At 40.8% G+C, this 19591-nt stretch overlaps 2 protein-coding genes across 3 annotated transcripts in view; one reads left to right on the top strand and one right to left on the bottom strand.

Moving 5' to 3' along the window:
• Positions 1 to 9069: 9069 nt before the first annotated feature.
• Positions 9070 to 19591, top strand: part of CMSS1 (cms1 ribosomal small subunit homolog) — a 418629-nt gene continuing 408107 nt past the window's right edge. For both annotated transcript variants that reach the window (XM_010598602.3, XM_023559042.2), the window contains exon 1: positions 9070 to 9228. In XM_010598602.3, coding sequence (XP_010596904.2) covers positions 9165 to 9228 — 64 coding nt within the window. In that variant the 5' untranslated portion in view covers positions 9070 to 9164. The remainder of the gene's footprint in view (positions 9229 to 19591) is intronic.
• The window catches only part of LOC104846759 (filamin A-interacting protein 1-like), a 63745-nt gene continuing 59262 nt past the window's right edge, over positions 15109 to 19591 (bottom strand). The window contains exon 3 of the mRNA XM_064273052.1: positions 15109 to 19371. Coding sequence (XP_064129122.1) covers positions 19180 to 19371 — 192 coding nt within the window. The 3' untranslated portion in view covers positions 15109 to 19179. The remainder of the gene's footprint in view (positions 19372 to 19591) is intronic.

Genomic DNA, 19591 nt, shown 5'->3' with positions numbered 1-19591 from the left:
GATGGACAGGTAAGCTGCTAGCTCAAGTCCCAAGAACCAGAGGTCAGACAAGGGACAGCTGCTGGATCCAGAACATGCCAACAACCTTTGCAAGGTGAGCAGGAAGGAAGCAGGCAGCAGAAGGCAGAGAGATGAAGGCTGAGGGGGTGGTGAGCCACCACAGGCCCCACCGATGCCAGTACTACTCAGCAGATTCCATCATGGGGATGATCACATATCAAATTTCAACAGGGAAGTGATCACAACATTATACAACTTCCAAAACACTGAGAACCATGGCTTGGCTAAATTGGTACACAATCTTAACCATCACAGTAAACCATGGTGGTTTCAGTGGAGCTTCCAGCAAGACAAAGAAAAAGGATCTGGCAATCTACTTCTAAAAAAATTGGCCAGTGAAATCCTTATGAACAGCAGTGGAACATTGTTTGACATAGTGCCAAAAACTGAGCCCCTCAGATTGGAAGGCTCTCAAAATATAACCAGGGAAGAGCTGCCTCCTCAAAGTAGGGTCAACTTAATGACAGGGATGGAGTCAGGCTTTAGGAATCTTCATTTGCTGATGTGGCACAACCCAAAATAAGACGAAACAGCTGCAAACATCCACTAATAATTGGAATGTGGAATGTATGAAGTATGAATCTAGGAAAATTGGGAGTTGTCAAACATGAAATAGAATGCTTGAAGATAGAAATCCTAGGCATTAGTGAGCTGAAATGGACTGGTATTGGCCATTTTGAATCAGACAATCATAAGGTCTACGGTGCTGGGAACGACGAATTTAAGAGGAACGGCACTGCATTCATTGCCAAAAAGAACATTTCACCATCTATCCTGAAGTAAAACACTGTTAGTGATAGGATAATATCCATAAGCCTACAAGGAACACCAGTTTATACAACTACTACTCTAATTTATGCACCAACCACTAAAGCCAAAGATCAGGAAATTGAAGATTTTTACCAACTTCTAAAGTCTGAAATTGATCAAACATGCAACCAAGATGCATTGATAATTACTGGTGATTGGAATGCAAAAGGTGGAAACAAAGAACTTGTTGGAAAATACAAATAATGCCAGAGATTGCATGATAGAATTTGTAAGGCCAACAACCTATTCATTAGAAATGTCTTTTTTCAACAACATAAATGGTTACTATACACATGAATCTCACCAGAGGAAATACACAGGAATCAAATTGACTACATCTGCAGAAAGGGACAACAAAAAATTTCAATATATCAGTCAGAAAAAGGCCAGGAGCTGACTGTGGAACAGACTATCAATTGCTCATATGCAAGCTCAAGTGGCAGCTGAAGAAGATTAAAACAAGTCTATGGGAACCAAAGCATGACCTTGAGTATATCTCATCTAAATTTAGAGACCATCTCAAGAACAGGTTTGACGCATTGAACGCTAATGAACAAAGACTAGATGAGTGGTGGGCTGACATCAAGGACATCATACATGAAGAAGGCAAAGGCCATTAAAAAGACAGGAAAGAAAGAAAAGACCAAAATGGATGTGAGAAGAAACTCTGAAACTTGCTCTTGAACTTACAGGAGGTAAAGCAAATGGAAAAAAATGATGACGTAAAAGAGCTTGCCTTAGTCATCTAGTGCTGCTATAAAGAAATACCACAAGTGAATAGCCAACATCATCTTAAATGGAGAGAGTCTGAAAGCATTTCCCTTGAGGCTGGGAACCAGACAAGGATGCCCTTTATCACCACTCTTATTCAACATTGTGCTGGAGGTCCTAGCCAGAGCAATTAGGCTAGATAAAGAAATAAAGTCATCCAGATTGGCAAGGAAGAAGTAAAAGTATCTCTATTTGCAAATGACATGATCTTATACACAGAAAACCCTAAGGACTCCTCAAGAAAACTACCGAAACTAATAGAAGAGTTCAGCAGACAATTAGGATACGAGATAAACACACAAAAATCAGCTGGATTCCTCTACACCAACAAAAAGAACATCAAAGAGGAAATCACCAAATCAATACCATTTACAGTAGCCCCCAAGAAGATAAATCACTTAGGAATAAATCTTACCAGAGATGTAAAAGACTTATACAATGAAAACTATAAAACACTACTGCAAGAAAACAAGAGACCTACATAAGTGGAAAAACATACCTTGCTCATGGATAGGAGGATTTAACATTGTAAAAATGTCTATTCTACCAAAAGGAGTCTATAGATACAGTACAATTCCGTTCCAAATTCCAAAGGCATTTGGAAAATCCCCAACTTCATATGGAACGGAAAGAGGCCCCGGATAAGTAAAGTATTATTGAAAAGAAGAACAAAGTGGGAGGCCTCACTCTACCTGATTTTAGAACCCATTACACCACCACAGTAGTCAAAACAGCCTGATATTGGTATAACAACAGATACATAGACCAATGGAACAGAATTGAGAAACCAGACATAAAACCATCCATATACAAGCAGTTGATATTTGACAAAGGCCCAAAGTCAGTTAAATGGGGAAAAGACAGTCTTTTTAACAAATGGTGCTGGCATAACTGGATATCCATCTACAAAAAAATGAAACAAGACACGTATCTCACACCATGCACAAAAACTAACTCAAAATGAATCAAAGGCCTAAATATAAAATCTAAAACAATAAAGATCATGGAAGAAAAAATAGGGACGTTAGAAGCCTTAATATATGGCATAAACAGTATACAAAACATTACTAACAACGCAGAAGAGAAAGTAGATAACCGGGAGCTCCTAAAAATTGAACACCTATGCTCATCCAAAGACTTCACCAAAAGAGTAAAAAGATTACCTACAGATTGGGAAAAAGTTTTTAGTTATGCCATTTCTGATCAGCACCTGATCTCTAAAATCTACATGATACTGCAAAAACTCAACTGCAAAAAGACAACCCAATTAAAAAATGGGCAAAAGATAAGAACAGGCACTTCACTAAAGAAGGCATTCAAATAGCTAACAGATACATGAGGAAATGCTCACGATCATTAGCCATTAGAGAAATGCAAATTAAAACTACAATGAGATTCCATCTCACTCCAACAAGGCTGGCATTAATCAAAAAAACACAAAATAATAAATGTTGGAGAGGTTGTGGAGAGACTGAAACACTTACACACTGCTGGTGGGAATGTAAAATGGTGCTTCCTTAAAAAGCTAGAGATAGAACTACCATATGATTCAGCAATCCCACTCCTTGGAATATATCCTAGAGAAATAAGAGCCTTTACACAAACAGATATATGCACACCCATGTTCACTGCAGCACTGTTTACAATAGCAAAAAGATAGAAGCAACCAAGGTGCCCATCAACGGATGAATGGATAAATTATGGTATATTCACACAATGGAATATTATGCATAAAGTACAGTGATTAATCTGTGAAACATTTCATAACATGGAGGACTCTGGAAGGCATCATGCTGAGTGAAATTAGTCAGTTGCAAAAGGACAAATATTGTATAAGACCACTATTATAAGAACTGGAGAAATAGTTTAAACAGAGAAGAAAATATTTTCTGATGGTTATGAGAGGGGGAAGGGAGGGAGAAGAGTATCCACTAATTAGATAGTAGATAAGAACTATTTTAGGTGAAGGGAAAGACAGCACACATTACAGGAGAGGTCGGCACAACTGGGCTAAACCAAAAGCAAAGAAGTGTCCTGAATAAACTAAATGCTTCAAAAGGCAGCGTAAGATGGACAGGGGTCTGGGGACCATGGTTTTGGGACATCTAAGCCAATTGGCATAATAAAATCTATTAAGAAAATATTCTGCATCCCACTTTAGAGAGTGGCGTCTGGGGTCTTAAATGCTAGCAAGCGGCCATCTAAGATACATCAATTGGTCTCAACCCATCTGGAGCAAAGGGGAATGAAGAACACCAAAGACACGAGGTAATTATGAGACCAAGAGACAGAAAGGGCCACATAAACCAGAGACTACATTACCCTGAGACCAGAAGAACTAGATGGTGCCCAGCTACAACCAATGACTGCCCTGACTGGGAATACAACAGAGAACTCCTGAGGGAGCAGAACAGCAGTGGGATGCAGACCCCAAATTCTCATAAAAAGACCAGACTTAACCATGTGACTGAGACTAGAAGCACCCTGGTGGTCATGGTCCCCAGACCTTCTGTTAGCCCAAGACAGGAACCGTTTCCAAAGCCAACTCTTCAGACAGGGATTGGACTGGACAATGGGATAGAAAATGATACTGGTGAAGAACGAGCTTCTTCGATCAAGTAGACATATGAGACTATGTTGGCATCTCCTGCCTGGAGAGGATATGAGAGGGCAGAGGGGGTCTGAAGCTAGCCGAATGGACACGAAAGAGAGAGTGGAGGGAAGGAGCATGCTGTCTCATTAGGAAGAGGGCAATTAGGAGTATATAGCAAGGTGTATATAAATTTTTGTATGAGAGACCGACTTGATTTGTAAACTTCCACTTAAAGCACAATAAAAATAATATTAAAAAAAGAAAAAAGAATACTACAAACGAAGAGCTTTAACAAAGAGAAGTTTATTCTCTCACAGTGCAGTAGGCTGGAAGTCCAAATTCAGGGCACCAGCTCCAGGGGAAGGCTTTCTCTCTCTGTCGGCTCTAAAGGAAGGTCCTTGTTTTGACTGATATATTGATATATATTCTTGCATATTTTCTTGGTCTTGGAGCATCTCAGCACAGGAACCTCAGGTCCATAGGATGTGCTCTGCTCCCGGCACTGCTTTCTTGGTGGTCATGAAGTCCCTCTGTCTCTCTGCTTTCATCTCTCTTTTATATCTCATAAGAGATTGGCTTAAGACGCTATCTAAACTTGGAGATCTTATCAATATAACTGCCACTAATCCATCTCATTACTTCATAGTGATAGGATTTACAACACATAGGGAAATCACATCAGATGACAAAATCGTAGACAATCATGCAATACTTGGAATAATGACCTAGCCATATTGACAGATATATTTGGGGGGACAAAATTCAATCCATGACAGAGCTGAACAGAAGATTTCAAAGGGCGGCTTGAGAAGACAAAGTACAGTATTGTAATGAAATGTGCAAAGATCTGGAGTTAGAACGCCAAAAGGGAAGAGTACTCTCAGCATTTCTCAAGCTGAAAGAACTGAAGGAAAAAATTCAACCCTCAAGTTGCAATACTGAAGGACTCTATGGGCAAAATATTGAATGACCCAGGAAGCATCAAAAGAATATGGAAGGAATACAGAGTCAAGGTATTAAAAAAAATTGCTTGACTTTCAACCACTTCAGGAGGCAGCCTCTGATCAAAGAAATCCAAGCTGCACTGAAGGCACTGGCAAAAAATATGGCTCCAGGAACTGATGGAATACCAGCGGATGTAACACTGAAGTGCTCACTTGTCTATGCCAAGAAATTTGGAAGACAGCTACCTGGCCAACCAACTGGAAGAGATTCACATTTGTGCCCATTCCAAAGAAAGGTCATCCAACACAATGAGGAAATTATCAAACAATATCATTAATATCACACGCAAGTAAAATTTTGCTGAAGATAATTAAAAAATGGTTCCAGCAGTACACTGACAGGGAACTGCCAGAAATTCAAGCCAAATTCAGAAGAGGACATGGAAAGAGAGATATCACCGCTGATGTCAGAGGGATCTTGGCTGAAAGCAGAGATTACCAGAAAGATGTTTACCTGTATTTTATTGACAATGCAAAGGCATTCAAATGTGTGGATCATAACAAATTATGGATAACATTGTGAAAATGGGAATTCCAGAACAGTTAATTGTGCTCACGCAGAACCTGTACATAGACCAAGAGGCAGTTGATCATATAAAATGAGGAGACACTGCATGGTTTAAAATCAGTTAAGGAGTGTGTCAGGGTTGTATCCTTTTACCACCCTTATTCAATCTGTATGCTGAGCAAATAATTTAGGAAGACTTATTAACTTGTGATACTCAGATGACACAACATTGCTTGCTGAAAGTGAAGAGGATTCAAAGCACCTACTGATGAAGATCAGAGACCACAGCCTCGGTATGGATTGCACCTCAACATAAAGAAAACAAAAATCCTCACAACTGGACCAATAAGAAACATGATAAACAGAGAAAAGATTGAAGTCGTCAAGAATTTCATTTTACTTGGATCCACAATCAATGCCTATGAAAGCTGCAGTCAAGAAATCAAACAGCATATTTTATTGGGCAAATCTGCTGCGAAGACCCCTTTAAAGTGTTAAAAAGGAAAGGTGTCACTTTAAGGACTAAAGTGAGCCTGACCCAAGCCATGGTATTTTCAATTGCCTTGTATGTACGCGAACGCGAAGCTAGACAATGAACAAGTAAGACTGAGGAAAAAATGATGCATTTGAGCTACAGTGTTGACGAAGAATATGAATATACCATGGACTGCCAGAAGAAAAACAAATCTGTCTTGAAAGGAGTACAGCCAGAATGCTCCCTAGAAAGAAGGATGGTGAGACTTTATCTCACATACTTTGGACTTGAAATCAGGAGGGACCAGTCTCTGGAGAAAGATATCATGCCTGGTAAAGTAGGGTGAAAAAGAAAAAGGCCCTCAACAAGATGGATTGACAGTGGCTGCAATGAGGGCTCAAACATGGCAAAGATTGTGAAGATGGCACAGGTCTGGGTAGTCTTTTGTTCTGTTTATAAAATGTCGCTATGAGTTGGAACCGACTGGAAGGCACCTAACAACAACAAGCCTCCTAAATTGTGAGAAAATAAGTTTCTGCTTGTTAAAGCCATCCGGTTGTGGTATTTCTATTATAGCAGCACTAGACAACTAAAGGCAGTTGCTGTGAGTCGGAATTGACTTGACGACAATGGGTTTGGTTTGGTTTGGATATCTGCTGCCAGAAGAAAATTGAGCTTGGGAAACAGTATAATTATTAGGTTACTTGTGATGAAAACAATCAAAGGAAAAAAACCCCAAAACCAAACCCATTGCCACTGAATCAATTCCAACTCATAGCAACCCTACGATTAAACGAGTTCTTTTCATTCATCTGTCAACAAACACACTGAGTAGCCACTATGTGCCAGGTATTCTCCTGAGGCCACAGTGGTGAATAAGAACAATGCAACCCCAGGCCACAAGACATAGTGAAGTGTGAGTGTAGTGAGACCGCTGAAGCATTATAGGGGAGTGACATGATGATTATGACTGCTTTATGGAAGCAAAAGTGAGGTCAGAGAAGAAAGGAAGCAGGGAGACCAATTAGAAGGCTATTACAGTGTCCCAGGAGAGACATGATGGTGTCTTAGACCAAGGCTGTGATGGTTAAATTTGGGGTATATTTTTGAGATTGATCCACTGGACTTACCAATGAATTGGATAAAAATGCAACCAGGTAAAGGTGCTGCCACTTGTTGAAGTGGAGGAGGCTAGGGAGGGACTGGATTTGGTGATTTGTTGGGGTTGGGAGGTGGGGGAGGGAGCAGGAACAATAGATCTGTCTTAGCTGCTAAATTTGAGATGTCTATTAGACATCCACCAGAAACCCTGGTGCCATTGTGGTTAAGAGTTATGGCTGCTAACCAAAAGGTCTGCAGTTCCAATCCAGCAGGCACTCCTTGGAAACCCTATGGGGCAGCTCTACTGTGTCCTGTAGAGTCGCCATGAGTCGGAATGGACTCCACGGCAAAGGTTTTTTTTTTTTAATCATTAGTAGCATGTAGTACACAGTGCTGCAGTGCATAATCTGCTGATGTTATCATTCTCATGCCAACCTGCAAAGACAAATAAGATTGGATTTATAAAGATACTGATAAGAAAAGGCAATAACAGCCAAAACTAAAAAAAAAAAAGGTATTGGACTTACTTCAGAACCTGGTAACGACAGAGTCCTCTGAACCCAGATGGTATCTGGAAGGTGTGATCACATCCTACTAATCTCTAATCTTTAAACCACTCCAAGCACAGTGCCGGGCACATTGCATGGCTTTAATACCTTTCATATGATTTTCACCCTGTGACTATAAGTGACATCCTAAAAATTATCGTCCACAGTTACTTGATAGCTGGCCCCAATACGGGCTGCGCAGCGGGTTTTCATTGTCTATTCTTGCCACTTCACATTGGAGGTGGAATAAGAGGCGTTGTAGGTTGAGCCTTGATGGTGCAGTGGTGAAGAGTTCTGCTGCTAACCAAAAAGGTCGGGTGGCGGCTCGTATGAGTCAGATGGACTCCACAGCAACAGGTTTTTTTTTATTATTATTTTTTGGTAGGCTTCTCTAAGAGTGCTCGGCTTGACAGGCATCCTCGGAACACACTAGCCTCTCCACAGAAGAAAGATGTTGCGGTCAGGCATCTGTAAAGCTGACAGCCTTGGGGACCCCCTGAGGCAGTTCTACTCTGTCCTGTACGGTCACTAGGAGTCTGAATCGACTGGAAGGTAACGGGTTTGGTTTTTGGTTTAGTAGGCTTCTTTCTGATAGACTGTAAGGCTCTCTTCTTCCTCCCTCCTTCCACAAATGGGGCCAGAAACACAACCTGGGCGACTCTATAAGCTCTCAGGACCACTTGGATGTCTCTGTGGACAAGCCTTTCGGGAAGAATAAACATTTTCTCTACTCATGCTGTATAAAAAGAGGACAACAAAGGCTGGCTATTCGTTGTCACGTAGCCGTGTGCACGTTTTTTAAGCGCAAACTGTACAAATCACAATTCCCCAAACACTGACCCACGCCAAACCACACGTGCTCGGTGCTCCTCCCGGGCACAGATTTTTTGAAACTTAAACAGAGAAAAAGTGTCTTGGCATTCCGTGTCACACTTTCTACAATATATTTTAAGAAAAAATAAAACCAAAACAAAAAGTTTTGAAAGAATTTATTTTAAAAACAGGTGCCAGTATATTTTTGTTTCTGTTTCTTTTTGTCTTCGTACTTTCGGGGGATTCATTTGCGTGTCCAGACTTCCCCTGCCCATCGGCTCCAGTGTGGAAAGTGCGGCGAACCTGAGCGCGAGCGCTGGAGAGGCGGAGCGGAGAGGTGACGTCACCGTCGCGGGACGAGGCGACGGCGTCCGGGTAGGGGCTACGCGTGCGGCAACGCCGGCGGCTGCCCCGAAAGCGCCTCGCGTGCCCAGCGGCGCTGCCTTCCCGCGCCGACCGCCCCTGCGCGCCCCGAGCAGACATGGCAGACGACCTTGGAGACGAGTGGTGGGAGAAGCAGCCGGCAGGAGCAGCCAGCAGCCCAGGTACCCAGCCTGCCCGCGCTCCCGCAGGGCCCCTTCTCCCGCGCCGGACCGCGCGTCTCGGCCCCGGCCCGCGTCGGGGGGTCCCGCTCTCCCGCCCCGCGGTGGCGCGCCCCGCCGTGGGCGCGGGTGTGGGAGTGACGCTTTAGCACGTGGAACTGACGGGTGTGACGTTAACTCAGATCAACCTGTCAGTCAGAAAGGACCCTTTTCCAGAGTCTGTCCGTCTTTTGTTTCTTTCTTGAGAATGAATAAAACAGTTTTCGTGAAAGGAGGTCAAAGGCAGCCCCTGGACTAGATTCAGACTGCTTCAGATCGCTACTCCAGCACTCTGACAGTTTCGCCTCATCTGTAAAGTACTTGCCGACATCTGCCTAGGTGGTTGTGAAGATAAAACGAAAATAATGTGTGATACACTTTAGCACAGTGCTTGAAACAATGTATAAAAAAAAATGTGTGCGCAGTATATATTAGCTATGGCTTTTTTTTGTTGCTACTGTCATCATGTAATTTGGAATATTAGCTCCAGAAAGGGGCTTAGCAATCATCCGTGTGAACTCACCCATTTTACAAATTTGGCACATGAGACCTAAAGATGTCAAGCAACTTGACAGGTTCTCATAGCTAGTTAATGTCAGAAACAAGACTAGAATCCAGATAACAAGACAATTCAAACACTTATTTACTATGTGCACCCACTCCCAGTGCAGTGGGCATTTACCAGGAAAGACATTAAGTAACTGCCTCCCGCAGGCTGTCGTTGAACTGTTCTGTTCAAGTCCAGTAAGGCTGTATATGCAATCATGTTTATATTACTTTAAGGTTTGCCTCTCTTCTCTACCAGATTCTAAGGTATTTAAAAACAAAGCCAAAGTCTAATTCATGTTTGCATTATCTACAGGGCCCTGCACATAATAGACACTTGATACATACTAGCTGCAGACATTAATCTTGAAATATGAATTGTGAAATACTCATTAAAAACTACAAAATTCTACTTCAGTTATTGCATTGTTTCCAGAAGGCAGACGTCAGGTACAAACTGATCAGACATCATTTTTTAAAGTGTCGCTAATAAAATACATTCTTGATAAAACTTACAGACTTTTTTGCAGCCTTGCTCATAGCAAATGTATCTGTGTGTCTGAAGGCACAGCACTTTTTTTTTAATCTTTTTTTACACCGCTGTAGTGATCCCCAGTTGCTTTAATACCCCCAACTCAGGTGTTAAAAGCTGTTTTTATGGTGTGCTTTATGGATAGATGTCATTTAAGAAATAGTTGAATTCCTCTTGAGTGATAGGGGAAACAGCATCAAATTAGGGACCCTAATTCTAATCCTTAAAAGGTAAGTGTTGCCTTCATTTTTACAGAGAAAGAACTGAGAGTTAAGTAATGTTCTTTGGAACATACAGCAAGGAAGAGGTCTCAAAAGAGGCTAGTTAAGTGTGACTAACTTTCAAAGCTGTATTTTTCCCACTGTTACCGTCTGGCTTCTCTATCAGCATATCTGTAAAATGAAGAGTCCTTAGAGATATTCTTTTTTTTTTTTTTAAATAATTTTTTTGGTGCTTTAAGTGAAAGTTTACAAATCAAGTTAGTCTCTCACATATAAACTTACATACACCTTACTACATACTCCCACTTACTCTCCCCCTAATGAGTCACCCCGCATCCTCCTTCCAGTCTCTCTTTTCTTGACCATTTTGCCAGTTTCTAACCCCCTCTACCCTCCCGTCTCCCCTCCGGACAGGAGATGCTAACATAGTCTCAAGTGTCCACCTGATGCAAATAGCTCACTCCTCATCAGCATCTCTTTCCAACCCATTGTCCAGTCCAGTCCATGTCTGATGAGTTGGCTTCGGGAATAGTTCCTGTTCTGGGCCAACAGAAGGTTCGGGGACCATGACTGCCAGGATTTAGAGATATTCTTTTTTAAGAGTGTTACCAACCAACTGTTTAAACATTTCATCTAGTAGAACTTTAGGTCCTACAGCCTCCTTCATCCAAGTTTCCAGAATTCCTATAAAGCGATGTGTCAGAGTCCCCACTTATTTTGATACGAGCTAGATTCCTTCTAGTTTTAAGACTAATCTTTGAAAATTGCTGACATGCAATTTTATCAGAGACTTTTTTGCTTTTTAAATTACCTTTTAGGAAAGTGAGCATATAAATTTTGTTAAGACCCGCTTGCTTCATTATTTGTTGACAATTTGTCTGACTAATCTGTATAGCATTTCTAATTTGGAAGAAATCACAACTGAACCAATTTTTTCCCATATTAATGGGGAGAAATTAGCCTAAACTATGTAAGTTATGTTTGTCTTGAAAGTCAAGGAAGAGATAGTGCATTAAATTAGAGAACAGAAAGATAGTCGTAATGCTACTTTTATCCATGTTGTGGATTATGCTACTTCCCTATAAAAATAACATTTTTCCCTATCACCTGTTCCCAGTTCACACTCATGGTGGCAAGGCAATGGAATATTTTTAGCCATGTATTCAGTATTTGTTGCTTATACACCGTGTGTAATAACTGTCTAATATATCTGTTTCCTTATTGCCTAAGAAAATGTACTGTGTTTTGCCATTCTCATGTTTTCATAGATGTGATACATAACTCAGAGGCTCTCAAGGACACTTTTGATCCACCCATGCCCCTTTTGCTTATTTCATGTAGGTCTTTAAGACCTGTTATTTTTATATGAGAATCTTGCATTGCACTGGAGGCCAACATGAGTCTTGGTATTTAGTTGGTGCCTGGTAGATGTTAGCTAAATGAATGAATGAATGCATACATGCTAGATGCTACAGAACTCTCAGTGACCATAAACTTAAACATGTAATTTGTCACCTAATCCAGATGCTTTTGAAAGACTATGTTATTAGAATTTGCTGGGACTATTCTGGGCTGCTCGCGAAGGCTGACCATCCTATTGGTGACGTCATTGGTGGTGATTGTAGTCATGACCCAGGATAAGACAGCTGAGAGTCACCTTTGCTGAGGAGTGTGCAGCCCAGTCTACCTGAGACATTGGAGCCCAGGAGTCATCTAATAGCATCTAATATTTCGTTTCAATTATTTCCTTATTCCCTGCTTATCTTAAGAAATTATTTTAAGTGGCATAATAAACAATACATACAATAGAATCATGATTTTAAATATTGCAGCTAAAACGAGCAGATCCAATGCCCCAGGTTTTATGTAGTTGAAACTGGGCTGCTTCTCAATATAAAGCCAAAACCTGAGAGAATATCAGTCAAAACATGGACTTTGATGGTTGGATCAGAGCCAAGAGATTCTAAAGTTGGAGGTGGTCCCTTGATCATTCATTCACTGAAAGAGACCTCCCTTTGCTTTCTCTTTTAAATCCATTATCAGGTAGAGTGTCCAGCAGGCAGCTGGATATGTGTGTCTGGCACCCCAGGGTCAGGCCAGGGCTGGAGATACAGATTTGGGAATGACTGACACATAGATGGTTTATTTTTAAAGAGGATGTTCTTAGCAATTTGCAAAACTCTTAGGCCTCATTTCTTTTGAGGAGGGTTTTTTATATAGCCAGCTCGTTCTGAATCTTTGATGTCATCTCTTATCAAGTGTCTAACTAGAGAACTGAAATGTGTAGATACTTGTGTGCCCAGTGATGAGAGACTGCAGACAATAATGCTAGCTTGCACTTGTCAAGTGCTTACTATGTGCCAGACACTATTTTGATTGCTTTCCATGAACTGACTCATTTAGTCTGCACAAGAACACCATGAGACAGTTACTGTTATCCCCATTTTACAGATGGGAAGATTAAAGCATTGAAAGGTTAAGTGACTTGTCCAGTGTTATTCACTTGGTAACTGGGGGAGCTGGGATTCATATGCAGGCAATCTGAAACCAGAGTCTGTGCACTTATATTTCTAATAAATAACTCTTCTGGGTGTCAGTGGTAAAAATGTCATCTCTAAAATAACAGTCCTTTATCCATCTAAAAAGGACCTCAGTTTATAAGCCTCTTCAAGAACTTGACTGCTAACCAAAGATTGGCAGTTCCTTGGAAACCCTGTGGGGCAGTTCTACTCTGTCCTATAGGGTTGCTATGAGTCGGAATCGACTCGATTGCACTGGGCTGGGGGATACAGCACTGTTATAAAACTTTATCTATTAAAGCTCTTGGTCTTCCAAAGTTTAGTCGTCCAAAGAGCACTGGTTACTTGGAGCTACAAATAAGCACCTTGTACCGTTGGGCTTTGAGAAGCGTTGTTTCCAGTAATTCACACCTAATCTTGGAGCACAAGACTCATGTACTGGCTGTCTTTTTAATGTCTTTATGAAGTTATTTAATAGGAACGTCAAAGGTAACGTGCCCAAGACCTAACTATCGAATCGCTCTCCAAACCTGCCTGTTGTCCAGACTCCCTCATCTCAGTAAATTAAACCACGGCCACTCAATTTCACAGAGGTCTAGCAGCATCCTGATACATTCATCCATTAATTTCCCTCACCCCTCACGTTTCATCTGTCAAGTCCTCTTGTCTCTTCTCCATAACATGTCAGGAATCTTCCCATTTTTCTTCTTTGTTATCTCCATTGATGTATACTCTTATCATCCTTTTTTGCTTTAACCACTGTAGTGTAGTAAGCTCTTAACTGGACTCCCAGTTTCCATCTTGTTCCTCTGTGGTTAGCAGCCAGAATGACCCTTTTAAAGGGGAAATCAGAACACATGCCTGCTTAAACCCTCCAGTGGCTTCCCCTTGGCCCACACAGTAAAATTCAGATTACTTGCTGTGGCTGATCTCCGTCAGATCTTCTACTTACGGCCCTCTCGTGTTCTATGTCCCAGCCTTACCAGCCTTTGTTCTGTTCCTCAGCAGGCCAAGCTCATGGCCCTCTGCATATAGCTGTTTCTTTTCCTGCCTGTGCCGAACTTTGGAATTTTCAGTGGCTGGCTCTTCATCCAAGACCTTATTTCACATATCACCTGCTCTTTGAGGCACTTGCTGGTAAGCCAGTTTAGAGTAGTCATCCATTTGCTCCCTTATATTATCACCTTATTTTAGTTATCTGCAGAGCATTTATTACCAAGTATTATTTTCCTTGTTAAATTATTATGGTCCCCCCCCCCCAACTAGAATGTGAGTTCTATGTACGCAGGGACTTGTTCTTTGCTATATCCTCATGGCCTAGACTAGTATCTGGGTACATAGAAGGCACTCATTAAGTATTCATTAATTAAATAATTGTTAATGTTTCATAGCCACATCTTGGAAACCTGAGCCTAGACGTTCCATGCCCAAAGAGTCTTGATCTGCTGAAAGAGTTGTTGAAATCCTGCCCAGGCTTTGCATATGATTTGGCAGACGTTGGTTTTCTCTTCTAGAAATACATTAGAAGTACTCATTGTACAACAGGGTCTACGAACATTTTATTCTAACCGTATTTGGATTTAATTTTATAAACTATGTTTTGAGAGGGGACAACAGACTGGCTTTGTAAATGAGCCGATAATTACTATTGTTGACAAAACCTAGAATCAATGTGATTGTTCTTTTTGCTTGAGACGGCTAAAATGGGCATTGTAAATATTATTTGTTGTTGTTGTGGTATAATTTTATGTTACTCCCTTCAAGTTTCATTGGTTTATCTATCCTGTACTAACCCCCACTAGAAATTATTAAAAGGGGGAACACCTGTATCTTTCCTTTAAACCTGAATAACTTAGTTTGTTGTTTTTTTCCTTTTCTCACACCAAAGTTGGGCTTTTATAGTACTACTTTTTATGTATAGGCAGCCATGCAGAGTAAATGTTGTAGAGTTGCCTCTACATATAAGATACAGACTAAACACAGAGGATGTTGATAACACACAACAGAGGATCAACTTCAGGGCAAGTATTTTTCAAAATCATTTATTGAGTTTACATGCTTGGCCCTGTTTTATATACCTTAAAGGAATTGGGGGGGAGGGAACATAATCTGCTTACATGATAAGATTTATGCATTGATGCGGTCATACACAAAGGTATTCAATCAATTGCAAATAATATTCTTAAAACACGTTCAAAGGCAACAGTCAGGAGCAGGATGAATTTGAAGGGGAAGAAGGAAAGAGGAGAGAGAGAGAGCTACATTATCAGTCATTGTTCTGTTCTCAAAGACCGTGTAACAAATGGCCCAAAGAGAACCTTCGTGGGCCAGTTTATTCTATACAGTTTCCATGATTCTTGCAAATGACTAAATGAGTGCTTCTTGATAACAGTTACGAGATTCTTTACCCAAAGTAGGTCCTGATGTAATTTTGCTAAATGTCTGTGAATCTTGAGAAATACCGCTTAGGAATTTGGAAGGCCTAGAGATAATTCCATTCCCCCCTCAGAGCCAACAGTTACACATTGTATCATCTTGTAGCAGAAGTACTTTGAACTGCTCTTATCTGATGTTTTTTAGTTGAACACAAATACATGCATAGAATTATACATTTTACGAAATATATCACAAATAGCTTGAAATATTTATTTTCATAGCGTTTGTAGAATTTTTAATATGATTCATAAATTGCTGGTATTACTTTAAAAAAAAGAGTCGATAAAGCCTTTTTTAAGCTCTTATTCCCGAGTTCTTTGCTAGTCTAGGTCAAACTAGGCCAGAGGTCAGCCAACCTTCTTTATAAAGGCCAGATGGTAAATGTTTTAGGTTTTGAGGGCTAGGCTGTCTCTTTAACAACTACTCAGCTCTACCATTGTAGCAGGAAAGCAGCATGTAAATGAATGAGTGTGGCTTTGTGCCAATAAAACTTTACTTATGAACAATGAAATTTGAATTTCATATAATTTTCATAAGTCACAAAATATTCTTTTCAAAAAATGTCCCCCAACTATTTAACAATGTAAAAACCATTCTTAACTTGCAGGCTACAAAAAAGAAATTGGGATGAATTTGACCTGTGGGCCATACTTTGCCAACCCCTGCCCCAGACTCAGGGTCAGACCCGGAGCTGGATATCGCATATCTCTAGAAGTAGAAGGAATTTGAAACATACCCGAGAGAGAATTGTGTTTTTTATCAATTACTCTATTACTCAGTCCATAATTATTCATACATTAGACCATTTACTTTCCTGTTGAAGTCAGGTACTTTATTTCAAAAGTTTATAAAGAAATTACTTCAGGAACTATTGAAGTTAAATAAATGTAGGGTTGAGGAAAGAGTCTATCATAAAAGTATCAGGTTTTTTAAAAAAATTCGTTATAAATTGGATTTATTTTCATTCACTTGGATTTTTATCTGCTTACTGTAAAATTTTAACTAACTGAAGTTTTTGTGGCATTATTAGGATAGCACCTTTTATTTTCATCGTTCTTCAGGTGGGCCACGTTCCTGCAGAAACAGGGTTATCCCCCGGAGGCAGGATTTTTGTATTTCACTCGTATCACAGGGCACATCCCATTGTGTTCAACATTAAATAGGATTCCTGGTTCTTAGTTGTGGTTGCATTTTTATCGCATTGTATATTGCTTTTAATAAGTATGTTTTTTGGTTTACAGTCCTTTTATTGGAAACCATGGTGGCGTAGTGGTTAAGTGCTATGGCCCTTAACCAAAATGTCGGCAGTTTGAATCCTCCAGGAAACTCTACGGGGCAGTTCTACTCTGTCCTATAGGGTTCCTATGAGTCAGAATCGACTGGATGGCAGTGGGTTTCGGAATCCTTTTGTTAAAATAGAGTTTTGTTAAAGACTTTTATTTTAATGGGATTAGAACTATATTACCATTTAAAGGTAGGACTCCACTTTCTTCTAGTTGTCTTAGAAGTATTGTTATGTTCCTATTTTTTTTTTTTTTTTTTGACACTTCTCATCTTTTTTCCTCCTGCCCTCTTTTAAGCTTCCCTGGGTGGCACAAAAGGTTAAGCACTGGACTGTTAGCTGAAAGGCTGTTGCTTTGAACCCAGGAGGCACCTTGGGAGACAGTCCTGGTGATCGATCTGCTTCTAGACGGTTACCCACACAGCCTTGAAAACCCTATGGAGCAGTTCAGGGCGTTGCCATAAGTCGGAATTGACTCTTTTTAGTGCTTTTTACAGTATTTTGTCTCTTTTCTTCCTTGCTGTTGAACATACACCAGCCTAAAAATATACTCCAGGGAGTCTCCTCTAGATTTCAGTAGTTTTGAAATCTCAAACATATAGCACGTTTTGTGCCCCTCTTCAAAGTAAAACTCTCCAAGGGTATTTTGCGTTTCTGGGAGCGTTATTGGGACCACATGGCCCTTCTCTTCCTCACTCACCCATCCTCTATTCTCTGAGGATTTATTGAATACCTGCTTTATGTCAGTCACAGCGCTAAGCCCTCCACACGTACGTTCTCCCACCTGTTACTGTCCCACACTTCCCTCTGAATTGTCTTTCTCTCGAATTATCTTTGTGTCAGAGCTTCACCACTTTCTTTTGTAGTCCACTCCCCTCCGCTGTTCTCTTCCTGCTGTCTTTAGCTTAGGCTTTTCCACCTCTGACTTTTAATTTACTCCATCTCCCTACCTTCTCCCTCTGCCATGTGCCTGCTCAGGCTGCTGCACATCCCCCTACTCTTTGGCTTGCATCGCTCTACCCAGGCCTCCAGCTCCTCCTCCTCCTCCTTTAAACTGGAGTGAGGCTGGGGTATCTGCTTAGTGGCATCAGTGCATTGAATTGGGCTCTGCTGGAAGGGTGTTGGGAACAGCATTTCCTTTGCTTCTGTTCTGCAGGCTCTTTCCCAGGACAGCCAGCTGCAGCACTGCCCTTAGGCTCTAGGATTTCTTCCACAGTCACGTCTCCATGTCTCGGTACAGGATTGCTGGGTCATGCTCTTCTTTGAACTATATATATTTTATCTCTGACAGGTTTTGTGAAGTGTAACCATCTCCCCATCATAAATGTCTTCTTTGTCTTAGAACATGATCATGTTATTCTGTCCACACTGAATTATACCTTTCACTTGCTTCAGTGAGAAAGGCTTTTCAGAGTGATAAAAAGAATTCCTATAGCTTACTCATGGGACTACGTCCAGCCTTGTAGAGAGCTGGTTGAATACAACATTCTGTAGTATGATAATTTTTTGTCTTTTTTTTTTTTTAATTTCCAAGGACAATGATTCCTATCTCCCTGAACAATCTCAATATCGGCAACCTTTGACTCAGATGCCTGATTGTTATAGAAAGCAGCAATACTGATCTAAAATGGTTTGCTGTACAAGGCTAGCAGTGTGATTCCATGGTCTGGTACATACAGGAGGGGCAACCTAATACAAAAGTGGGACAGAAAGTTGTGCCAACAGTCCAGTGTGCGTGTGGCACCAGTGATTATCAAGTAGGCCACATGAAGGATGTGTGCAGCTATTACGCATTTTGTTGTTTCTTTACTCCCTGTAACTAAGAGTTACCACCTTTTTTTCCCCTGCCTGGTCATAGAGAAATCATGATTTAAGAATGATTCTGAATGTTCTGTCATTTTGAAGGAAATAATCTGACTTTCTTAAAACAGATTAGGAATTCTCACTAGCACATTTTCTTATTGAAATATGATTACTCAATAAAATTCTGTGGAATGAAAGGTTACTTCTATCTGCGTTCATCAGAAAACCCACGTACTGGTCTAGTGAATTCAATCCTGTGTAAGGCCGATGGTATACAGTCCAATGTTGGGCTGGATTACAGCGGGTAGGATGAGGAATTGGGTGGATTTGGCGGGGTGGTGGTGTAAAGGTGTGCATGTGTCTGTACGCATACATAGATATGATAATTGTAGATGTGCTGCCCTTTCAGGATGATCTTCACCAGGTCCTGCAGCCTCTGAATGAACCATCTGTCAGTTTGCTGCTTCACCATTTCCTGGAGGCATGGCTGTTCCTCTTTTGGTCTTCCATAATGGCAATTTTAGCTTTCCAGATATTTCTGTAGATGAATGTATCCAGACAGTGCATTGGCATGACTTACCTTTTCCCTCCCATGTGGAGGAAAGTGTTGGAGGTGACAGTCCTTATGATGTGTAGTTTCCCACAGCCATCCTGGTGAATAGGCTTATCCATAGGCCCTGTGGGAGCCTTAGTAGAGAGCTTAGTGATGCCTGTAGTTTTTGGTTTAGGGATCCGTGTTGGAATTCTCTGCTTGCATACCTCCTTGATCTTGAATTAAACAGAAGGACAAAAAGTAGTTAATGGTATAGTTCCGGACATGAAGTCAACTTGGAGGATCTGATTCTTTGAAAGTATTAGGTCCTCAGACACATTATATTAAAGATTGTAAACTGTGATAGGTTGAATAAAAAAAATTTCAGCAAAGCAGTTCTGCAAACGTGTTGTGTTCTGTTCAAGCCCTTAATAGTAGATAGTGAGAGATGCAGAA

The sequence above is a fragment of the Loxodonta africana genome, chromosome 20, assembly GCF_030014295.1.
Source record: "Loxodonta africana isolate mLoxAfr1 chromosome 20, mLoxAfr1.hap2, whole genome shotgun sequence".
NCBI classification, from domain to species: Eukaryota; Metazoa; Chordata; class Mammalia; order Proboscidea; family Elephantidae; genus Loxodonta; species Loxodonta africana.
This window is presented reverse-complemented; position numbering and strand designations above follow the sequence as displayed.